Source organism: Pseudophryne corroboree, chromosome 10 (assembly GCF_028390025.1).
Source record: "Pseudophryne corroboree isolate aPseCor3 chromosome 10, aPseCor3.hap2, whole genome shotgun sequence".
In the NCBI taxonomy this organism is placed as follows: Eukaryota; Metazoa; Chordata; class Amphibia; order Anura; family Myobatrachidae; genus Pseudophryne; species Pseudophryne corroboree.
Genome location: NC_086453.1, coordinates 218,387,476 through 218,399,417, shown reverse-complemented (window position 1 = coordinate 218,399,417; position 11,942 = coordinate 218,387,476). Strand labels below are relative to the sequence as shown.

At 44.5% G+C, this 11,942-nt stretch overlaps 1 protein-coding gene across 2 annotated transcripts in view; it reads right to left on the bottom strand.

The window, feature by feature from the left end:
- RER1 (retention in endoplasmic reticulum sorting receptor 1) overlaps positions 1-11,942 on the bottom strand; it is a 154,814-nt gene that overhangs the window by 6,187 nt on the left and 136,685 nt on the right. For both annotated transcript variants that reach the window (XM_063943082.1, XM_063943083.1), the window contains exon 6: positions 283-418. In XM_063943082.1, coding sequence (XP_063799152.1) covers positions 283-418 — 136 coding nt within the window. The remainder of the gene's footprint in view (positions 1-282; positions 419-11,942) is intronic.

The window sequence follows — 11,942 nt, the reverse complement described above, 5'->3', positions numbered from 1 at the left end:
GTGTGATTATAGTAACTGGCTTTCTGTACAATGGCGCTACGGAGGAAGTACTTTGCTTTGTCTGATGAACAGATAAATAGAAAGAACATATATTTATATAGGACTACCAGGGCATTAAAGCACTGCACACCTTGCTTTCTATAATCGCCAGCTCCGCTTTATTACAGATCATCAGCACAAACTAAAGGCAGATACAGCATTATACTCAGTCACCATACTAAAGGGGGAAGGTTTTCAGTCAAACATATGGTGTAATAAATATTAAAGAGACCTGGAACTTACCTTTATTTGCCTCTTCATAGTGATGCAGAACAGCATTATAAAATACATGACCAGGATGGGCCAGAAGACAGGAACATTGAACGCATCAAAGAATGTGCACACCATGGCGACAACAATTCCTTTAGTGGCCGAGTGCCTGCAGAGAAAAAAGAAATCAGGTTTTCTGGATCCCACAAATTAGCCTTTATTGTCACATCCTTCCCTTTGAATTAGGCCTATTTCTTGTGTCATATGGTACTAGATTACTGGCCAGAGAGTGCATGTACCACTATCCATGAATACACCTTCACATACGCACATTCCAATCTTCTCTATATTATAGAGAGGTAAATGTATTATTTACTGCTCCAATAATGAAGCTCCTGCTTTTCTGTTCATCGCAGCAAAATAAAAAGCAATAGTGCCGATAAGTATTAACCAGGTTAGCGGCTCAAATGTGGAAGGAGGGGGAGGGGGGAGGGAGGGGGAGGGAGGGAGGGGGGAGAAACCCCAGAAACTCCTTCCCTACAGAGGTCTCGGCAAGTCCTGTAGCACATCAGCCTAGTGACAATGCTCTACAATATGGCTCCTTGGTGACCCCAATGTGCAGGTGCCAGATCTCAGCAAGATCTCACTGTGGATGAACAGTGCATGCGCAAGGCAGTGGGGAGCCGGTGGGGGGACTGATCAGCAATGCATAGCTCCATCCTCAGAGAGTGCTGTGTGTTAGGGGACAAGCACCGAAAAGCTCAGTTTTTCATCACTTAGTATATGTCCCATAACACTAAACTGGTGTTCAGTGAAGACAATGCTGCAAAATACATATTGACATATTCTGTTATGTTCTATATATAATAACCATCTGTTACTGTAATTGTCCCTCCCCCAACATTTATTTTTGTGGGGGGTTTTCTACTTTCTTGAAGTGGAACTACTGAAGAAGACACAGTGGGCTCAACCAATATAATAGTGCTTCAGTGAGGTTACTAGTTCCTGTCTGCCTAACAAAGCTCCATCTGAAGATAGGTTTTATTGTTTGGTGTCCCAGGACTCCTGGATTTCTCAGAGAAATACAGTCTTTTATGCATAAAAAAAGGAAAATTTAATCAAAAAGTCAACATGACAAATTCATACATAAGACCGATGAACCGGATTAAATGGTGTCACAATATTGGTCAGTATGACATAAATTCATACATATAAACAATAAAATTAGGTATAATGATACCAATTAGCAAAAAGTGTCACAGTAAATGGGGATACGCAGTGATTTTTTCAGGATGATTCTCTCACCATGGCTTGGTGCTGCAGTAGGCTAGCTGGTAAAGCAGACAAAGTACAGCTGAAAGGCTCAGCACCACCGCAGATGGCTTAATCAAACCCTCCAAAAAGGATTCCCCCTCCTGTGTCCATGATGTGAGCATAAAGTCCAAACAACGCACTTCGGTATTAAACCTCTCTCAAGAATGAATTCATTCTTGAGAAAGGGTTAATACCGAAAATTCCCAAGGTTTATTGTGGCTGCTTGAAACCTCCTAACTGCGCAGGACTAGGTGCATTGAATCCATATTTTCTAACAAAGCTGCATCGTCACAAAAAGGTTATGTAGGTGTAATGTAAATCTATTGATATCAGAATGATAGATCTACAGTATCCAGGTAGACAGTCAATAGGTCGATATGTATTAGGCGACAGGTGCAAAAGGTCAAAATCATATGATCGACAGGTATAAAAGGTCAACATGTCAATGGTCGACACAATTTTATTTTTCTTTCTTTTGATCATGTTTTCCCAACATTTGCTTGATTTACTATCCGACTGGGAAAAATAACTGGTGACTGCAGCAAGCCAACTTGCCCGAAGCGTGGCGAGCGAAGCGATCCCACAAGGGCAGACGTTTGTAGTGATGGTGGTTACATATTACCAAACATACAAGATTTGACCCCCCAAAAATGAAAAAAACTTGTATCGACCTTTTGACCTTACTCTCTGTTGACTGTTTGTACCTGTCGACCATGCGGTGTTGACCCATTGACTGTCTACCTAGATCTTCTATACCACACCCAAATCTTTTCCTTCCTCTCGAAGGCACCAATTTTCAAGCTCAGATTCCTTTGTCCCTTCTAAACTTTGTCACCGTCATACAGACAGATTGCTTTTGATGGTTTCACCACATTATCTCCCTACATATCCCTCTGCAGGAAGGAATATCCTAACCTCTAAAACACCAAGACTAAGGGGGAGATTTATCAAACCTTCAAAAGTGGACATATAGAGGTGCTGCCCCTATCAATCATTTATCTAGTACAGTCTATGCTACAGTAGCTACAATCTGATTGTTTGCGAGGGACAAATCCTCTACTTGTCCCATTTAGAAGGTTTGATAAATGTCCCACCCCCCCCATTCACTCCAGACTAGTGTTTTCACAGGAGTCTCATTATTCCATGTGATAGTCATTCATATGTAATGGTTTGTCTTAAGGACTGAGGTTGGTTTACAGGTTCAATAATATAATAATTAAAATAAATGTTATTTGTGTGTGTGGGGGCTCAATAAACCAACCTTTCCGCATACACAAATACACCCATGCGCGCATGAAAGCTAGCCATATACCATCCCAACTTTCCTCCAAATGACCAACTTGTCTGTCCAACTAAAACAGTGCCCCACACATCTAACCAACTTTTTCATCAAACCACCCAACTTCTCTCCAACATGTGAAGTCACAGAAGTAGGCGGACATGGTCGGTCTACTACTGCGTGTTTAGAACAAATATTTGCTTTTTTAATAAGGAAAGGGAAGTAGTCAGAGGGTTCTGTTGGCATTACTGCTAGTTAAGCTGGGTACACACATACCCGATTGGTGTCAAAGTCGAAAAATATTGAAGAACACACAGCACGTATAAACTGCACACACATGCCCACTGCGCGTGCACTTGTTCTACCGTGCGTGCACATATCCACAATTTGCGTATAGTCGCTCCCGCGGTCCTGCGCGCGGTATGGGTATTTACGGCAGAGTTTGTGAACGCATGGAGAGCTATCAATACATTACATATTTAATCCAAATAGCGCACATTGTACACATAGCCCCCCTGCACCACATCAGAAAGTATCAACAGTTTAAATGATTCCAGAACAAAGGGATTCACCTTTACAGGATAAGAGGGGACAGACTAAGGTTATAAGGTGGTGTTTGGTATCCAGCTGTAGGGTAATTTAAGGGTAACATTCCGCTGTTGGTTTGCGGAAGATCACATGTTCCTGTGGATAGTTAGGTGCAGAAGCAGAATATAGATATAAACTGTATTTACTGTATATTATGTATGCGGCGGGAATCCAGAGGAGACCACCCACAAGAGCAGTTGGGAAAGACATCGCCTACCTTTTCAAATCGACCTATGACCTCTCCTGTACTGTAAAAGTGCATTCCTGTGTCCAATGGACAAAGGGATTACAGTATCCATTGTATTGCTTTTGGAAGAATTGTATAAATAAAGCCTGTTTGCAGCCTGGCCGGGCACAAGACTCTCAACGCTATCAACCTGATAGCGGAGGACCGGACCGGGAAGCACACGCGAATATTCTCACGTATGTACATTGACTGTAGCCATTTACTCTGTTGTATTGTAGTGCATAATTTGTATTGTTAACCCCCTTTCAGAAATATTACTCTGTGGTGTCGGAACCCAGTGATTATCTACAAATCGGTGTTGTGTCCTCTTTTCCCTGCTAAGGTTTAAAGTGTATTGCATTGCCTAACTGTATAAGGTTTAAAAGCGTATTAATTGGGTGTGTACGCGCTGCGAGTGCTTTGTACCGTCAGCGCGGCGTTTGTACGCAGAGTCCGTACATGGTACGGGACTCATTTACGCAAATAGCGTAAAAGGTACGTAGAGTGCATATTAAGTCTAGCGGCCGCAGCGGCTCCATGGTAAAAGTGTGTTTAAAGGTATAGCTTTATGTTTAAAGATAAAATCGACATTATCAATTGGGGGCATCGTCCGGTTTTTCCACATACCCGCAGCCTAGCAGGTTAAAGCAGACTTTATCTATCAGCAAAGGGCGGACAGGTATCCTACGTAAACCTTTTTCTGGCCGGTGGATACACTGGAAACCCTATTTTATTGCTGATTAGATGGCGTCTGCTCTGCATGGTTTGTGGGACCCGTAAAGTAAATACGCAAAGCTATTTAAAAAGTCTGTGAATTTCTGTTTGGCGCCAAATGCGCACACAACACAAGCGTACACCTGTACTCTGTATACCCGCTCACATTGTTGCCATAAGTACTGATTACTAGATTCATTTAGACCGGTGTATAAAACCGGAGAAATTTGTTGCTATTTAGTTAAAATATAGAATAAATATTAAGGAAGTAAAAGTAAAACACACACACAGTCTGGCCTAGTTAAAAAGGTTTATACAGAAAGAAACTGTGTTGTGTTAAGTGAGCGCTTATAGGTAATATCGCTTACATTTATAGAAGTGTGGGATTTGTACTATTGCGGACGTACGGTTTTTGTACACGTCTCGGACAAAGTACGGGACTGCGTACGCAACGTAAAGACATACGCACGGTCGCGTGTTTACGCAACGTGCGTAAGGGTACGACCGCTAAGTACAAATTACACAATAGTATCGTTTAGTTTAGGGGCGGGACAGTAGTCACGCTACATTAGCACAAATTGCTCGGTTTCCAAGATTTAGTTTAAGTAAAACCTTTTTTACTGTATTGCCTCTGGGAGTAAAGCTGTTTATCTGAATGAAAGATAATTTTCTGTACAGAAAAACCAAAGTGTATTTGAGTGAGCGAACGTGAGTGAGCGAACGTAACAGTGAACGTAGTGAACCCCGGGAATTCGGGATCCCGTCGAGTGGTACATCAAGTGAGTGGAGACTTGGTGGCGTGAGGCGGCTGACTCACTTTAGTATAAGGTTTAATACGTAAGTCGAGAAGACTTACAAAGAAGCAAGGTAGGCAATTGTGTTAGAGTACCGCAGCCCAGGGGGTCAGCGAGGTTTACCCATATAGTTTTTGATACGCTCCAGCTGAGGTTTCGCAGCTTGTGATTCGATCCCAGTGGTCGCACGGCAGATAAGTAACAAGTACCTATACGCTGTGCGATTGGACCGCGCGTTCGTGGGTGAAATATTTAGCGCAACGTGAGGCCACGATTTTACGCAAAGCTCGTAAGAAACGAGCTTTGCGTAAAATCGCGGTATCATTAGCGCTGTATATAGCATACGCAAGCGTGATTTGTGTATAATAAAGGTTTAGGGAGTTTTCGCTGGCCTCTCTCAGGAAATCTCCAACGGCCTATATTTACTGGAAAGGGTAAGTTATTCCTAGAAACTTCCAGTAAATAGAGGTTACATAGGGGCCCTAGGTTGGGTACATTGCCTTCGCTATCAACAGTGTATGGTGGTACTGGCCAACGTGGGCGTGAGTGGGTTAAAGCACTCGGAGAACTTTCACCGTTGCCTTATATTGAGTATTTTTTTTGTTTTTGTGGGATTAGCCGAAAGGGCAATACCTGCAAATTATGGGGGCCAGTTGCTCAAGTAAGGGACGTTCAACCAGGGTTCAGGTTGACATGCCGCGGCCCAGGGGGTCAGCGAGGTTCATAATGTGTGAGAAGCATGGACCACACACAAGTTTTATGCAATGAATGGGAACGTATGACTGCGGAAGATAGGGAACCATTCCCTAAGGTAGGCAGTTTTCAACCAGAGGTATTGCAGAATTTAAGGATTAGGATATGTCTGATAAAATCCCGAAAACAAAGGGTCAGACACACAGATTGTTTAAACTTATGGCAGCAAGAGGGTGATATGCAAAGAGAATTAGCTCACGCAGCAGGTTCCAAACCCAGCAGAAAAATGATGGCAACCGCACCACCACCACCGTATATTGTGGGGGAGAAAGTGGCTACAGACAATGGCATATTGGTATCCGATAAGAGTATAGTTGATAAATGTACTAACGCTAACCCTTGCCAGTTGTTTCCCATTTTAAATTTTCCTCAGGACTGCGAGCAAGAAGATGAGCCCAGCACGATATCGGCACTCTCTCTAGCAGCCACCATACAGAATACTCAGGCGGGCACGGCCCAACCAGCAAGAGCAGTAGTAAGGCCCCCTAGCGGAGGGATAAGTGAGGTCGTGTCCACAGGTAAGTACGGTACCATACATTATGCAGAGACAATAGCACCTCACATTGTAGAGTCAACTCAGAATGACGTAACTGAATTAAATCCTGTCAGGGTGATCGCAGTCCCCAATGGGAGGACTGACGCTCAGGGAGTCACTCTCATCAGGAACATTGTCCCTGGTCCCGGACAGAATTGAGGTCAATTATGTCAGAATTTCCCGATCCCAGAAAGGATCTAGTCGCATGCCAGAGGTTCATTAAAGAGTTAGGTAACGCCACCGAACCCACAAACAAATACTGGCGAACAGTGCTACGAGTATGTTTACCTTCCAATATTGACCCCGCGAAATTCATTACGGATTGTAGATTAGACGCAGAAGTACCTCTCACTGATGAGTACACTCAGGAGAATGTACAACAAATCAATCTGCAATTAGGAGTATATTTCCCTACTGTTGTCAAATGGAATAAAATCTTTTCCATAAGACAAAAAGAAGGTGAAATGGCATCTGAATATTTCCATTGAGCACTGCAGGAAATGGCTAGATACACTGGGATCGAGGACATTAAGGACAATGTACATCACAGCTGTGTCAGTATTAATGGACGGGTTAAAAGAGGCATTAAGAACATTAAGAACAAGGGTACAAACCTCTCTACCTAACTGGAGAGGTTATCTCGGTGGCTGCATTAAGAGAGTCCGCTATCGAGCACGACCGGAACGTCATTAAGCACAGGGAGTCTCAGGGGGACAAGCTGATGACAATAAGTATAAATGCTCTTACAACAAAACCACATCAGCCAAAACCCCAGACCCCTGATGGTAAGTCACGTGTAGTAGTATGCTATAACTGTCAGAAGGAAGGACATTTTGCACGGAATTGTAGGTATAAAGACACACATAATGTATACCGACCCCCTAGACCAGGATATGAACCACACTATAATACACATAATTGGGATCAGGGACCGCATAGGAGAAGTTATGAACTACATGCAGGGGAAACAAGGAGGTACCCACCTAGGAGGGACTGGCAGACCTCCGAAAATTCTCAGTTACCCCCCTCACATATTGTAGCTGCCAGTGCGCTGCGGGAGGGTCACAATATACAATAGGGGTTGGGCCACACCTGTAGTCTGCAGCCAGTGAAGTTGATTGCTAGCCTTGGTAGTGAACCTGAGGTCACAGTTGATGTAGCTGGTAGATCATTACCTTTTCTTGTAGATACAGGGGCGGCCAGGTCAGTGTTAAATTCGACGGTAGGTATGAAAACCACGGGTAGAACAATTTCGGCAATGGGAGTAACAGGAATAGTGCAACACTACCCTTTGAGTAGACCTGCTGAGATTACGATAGGGCCTTTGCAGACCAAGCATTCCTTTTTGCTAGCTGCATCGGCTCAGACTAATCTACTTGGGAGAGATTTATTGTGTAAAATGAGATGTGTCATATATTGTACTCCTGAGGGTGTCTTCTTGGATATACCCGAGAATCACGATCAGGAAGTGCAGGAAATGTTAGACACCCCACAAAGGCAAATGTCACACTCTGCTGTTATAGACAGGTGTCCATCAAAGGCAGAGGAAATGATCTCACGAATACCGGGTTCCCTGTGGACCAAAGATGGACAAGACACTGGATTGATGGCGAATGCAGCTCCAGTAGTAGTGCAAATAAAAGATGGTAGGATAGCTCCAAAATTCCCTCAGTATCCTCTGAAGCCAGAGGTGGAATTAGAAGTGTACCCAGTCATAGAGCGCTTGCTACAACAGGGCATCCTAGTCAGGACGTCCAGCACTGCCAATAGTCCCATCTTCCCTGTGAAAAAGAGTGGGGGGAGGGGTTACAGGCTAGTGCAGGATCTAAGGGGGATAAACAAGATAGTTGAGAGCCAATTCCCCGTAGTGCCCAATCCAGCTGTCATCCTCATGCAAATTCCCCCTACTGCAAAATTTTTCACTGTCATTGACCTCTGTTCTGCCTTTTCTGTCCCTCTGCACCCTGACAGCCAATACCTGTTTGCATTCACATACAGGGGAGTACAGTACACCTGGACTCACCTACCCCAAGGTTTCATTGACAGCCCAAGTATTTTCTCCCAGGCTTTGCATGACTGTTTACAATCCTTTCAACCTGAGAGCGGATCAGTATTAATACAGTATGTCGATGACTTATTGCTGTGTTCTGATTCACTCGAATCGTCCTTGAAAGATACGAAACAGCTTCTGTTTCACCTTTCTAATCTGGGACACAAGGTTTCAAAGGATAAGTTGCAGCTGTGCCAGACCAGGGTAAAATATTTGGGACATTGCTTGACGCAAGGACTTACCCACTGGAAGGCGTAGATTTTACTTTTTACACTGACGGTAGTTCCACAGACCTACGGACTCGGGAGACTTGTGCACTGGGTACGCAGTTGTAGACAGAAGTATCATAGAAGCTGAGCCCCTGGGCCCACCGCACTCAGCACAAGTTGCTGAGCTGGTCGCCCTAACCAGAGCGTGTGAATTGGCCAAGGGTAAGTCAGCCAATATATACACGGATTCTAGGTATGCCTTTGGAGTAATGCATGATTTCGGGGCCCTATGGCGCCTCAGAAATTTTATGACGGCAGCTGGCACACCTGTAGCGCATGCGTCCCACATAAAAAGGCTTCTAACAGCGATACAAGAACCAGACAGAGTGGCTGTTATCAAGTGCAAAGCACACACTTACAACCAAGACCCAATCTCACTTGGTAACAGCCGGGCAGACGAAGCTGCTAAATCAGCAGCCAGCACCCCCATACAAACGAATATCACATCACTGATGACATTCAACACAATCAACACACAAAAATTAATTGAAATGCAAAATTTGTGTTCTCCACAGGAAAAGGCGGTCTGGAGGTCAAAGGGGTATGGCCAGGAGTCCTCAGGACTCTGGACAGGTGGACAGGGTAAGCCAGTGGCCCCCAGAGCATATCTTCCAAGCTTAGCTGAGGCGGCACACGGTCTGACTCATCTGGGTAAAGAGGGTATGTGTAAGCTGGTGAGAGCCTACTGGTGTGCGCCAGGATTCTCTTCTCATGTGGGTAAGAGAGCAATGACATGTCTTACTTGCTTGAGGAAGAATATTGGAAAGTCAATACCAACAGAACCATCCCATATCCCTCCGACAGACGGACCTTTTCAGGTAATACAAATTGATTTCATACAGTTACCACCCTGTAGGAATTTAAAATATGTGTTAGTCTGTATTGATGTGTTTTCCAATTGGGTAGAAGCGTTCCCTGCTGCCACAAATACTGCTACGTTCACTGCAAAGAAAATTGTGCAGGAATTTGTGTGTAGATATGGTATCCCTAGAATAATTGAAAGCGATAGGGTTACCCATTTTACAGGTGAAGTCTTTCAGGTTATGTGCAAACTGATGGGAATTAATAGCAAGCTGCATACTCCGTACCGACCACAGGCGAGTGCGAAGGTGGAGAGAGTGAACAGCACTATTAAGAACAAGCTGAGCAAAGTGATGGCTGAGACTGGATTGTTGTGGCCAGAAGCTTTGCCACTAGTATTGTACAGCATCAGAACCACTCCCAAGTCCCCCCTTAACCTATCACCCTTTGAGATTCTTTTTGGCCGACAACCCCATGTAATGATAGACCCCCAGGATGATTTGAAATGCAATAACGAAGTGACTGTAAAATATTTGGTTAAGATGAGCCAGCAGCTGAGAAATCAAAATCGAAATCTAACGCTGGTGATTCCTGACCTACCGAACAGTAATTGTCATGACATTGAACCTGGGGATTATGTAATGATTAGAAATTTTCTGTGCTCAGGTTGCCTCATTGACAGGTGGGAAGGACCGTACCAAGTCTTGCTAACCAGCACGACAGCATTAAAGGTTGCCGAAAGAGAGACTTGGGTCCACTCGTCCCACTGTAAAAAGGTCGCTGACCCGGAGAGAGCCCTTGACAAAGAGCAGAGTGTAGAGAACATCGTATCCCTGGAGTGTCTGTTCCGGGAAGGTTGAGAGGCAGGACTGTTGAGACGGCACCTGAGCGCGGAAAACAACAAGACCAGAGGCGGTGGTCGCACCAGTTTTTCTTTTTTATTTTCTGCATCTTCCACTACCCTCCTCTCCTTCTCTTTCTCCCCCTTGTTTCCCTTCTCTTCCCTTAACAAGATGGACTTACCCCAAGAGACTGCGTTCCGGGTTTTCCTGTTAATCCTGTTGTTGACCAGGACAGTCTGTTTCAGGGAGGGTCCCAGAGAGGTCGAGAAAGGATCTGGAATGGGTTCTGATGGCGAGGATGGATTTGTAGAATCTCAAGAGCAACACACTAACCGAGCAAAGGCGAGTATCAGAAAGCGCACTGGTAGTCAAGGAGCTCGGAGGCACTGTGAAGGGTTATTGTCTGAGGAAAATTGCATTTGTAGGAATTGTGAGAACATAGTCGAGGATGGGTGCATCCAGAGATGTCAGTCCAGCCTTAATATCGACATGGACCGTCATCCATTGAGTGATTACCACTCACTAGTGGGTAAGGTCTTGAACCAGACAGAATGCTGGGTGTGCTCACAAGTACCTCAAGGTCAGAGCAAGTCAGGATTAGTACCGTACCCTTTAGCAATAGATGAGGTACTCGAATTACGGGGTGGGAGACCGGTGGACAAGAAATTTAATATTTCTAGGCCTCCTAGCTTGAAGCTCCACCAGTATCATGTAGATAGATCCTTATTATGTTTCAATATTTCCAATTACCGAAAACCGGGAAATTGGGAAGTGACGTGGAATAACCAGACAATGGCCTTTTCGCACAGAGCTGATAGGATACCCATAGACTCGCAACTTGTACGCCAAATAGCCAACAGTGGAAGGTATTTTCGGTATAGGTACACTCAAGGAAGCAAGACCATGTGGGTTGGAAAAGTATCACCAGGGTACTGTGCTCATATCATCCAGCCCGATACTTGTACTGAGCAGATGGGAGAACTAGGGATTGGGTTTTTCACTTGGAAAGTTTGCAATATGGTAATGTCATATTCTGTCCCCTATGTTCTCCCCGATGATGCCTATTTCATATGTGGGAGGAAGGCGTACAAGTGGCTTGCCCCGAGCTCAGAAGGATTGTGTTATATTGGAAGAGTGTTGCCAGAGGTCATGACCATAACCCATGATAAGATGAAAGAGGTTCACCGCAGTGCTCAGGCTCCTTATACTCATACTCACTATGAACACATCGTCAAGAGACACCTCATAGAGAAAACAGAGCACGTAGCCTCCGATTTGATCCACGAATCCACCGGGATTCAATTCCTTCTCGCATTAGACATCACCCGTACTGCCAGAGGAATTATAAATTATAGGTATATCCATGCATGTATGACGACACCTTCAGGTATACGGGAAGGGAGTTACAAGCTTACAAGACAGAACTGATCCAGCACAGGATGGTCCTCAATTATATCACAGCCGTGACGGGTGGATACTGTGTCACTTTGGCAACTCAGTATGGTGTGAAGTGCTGTACGTATATTAC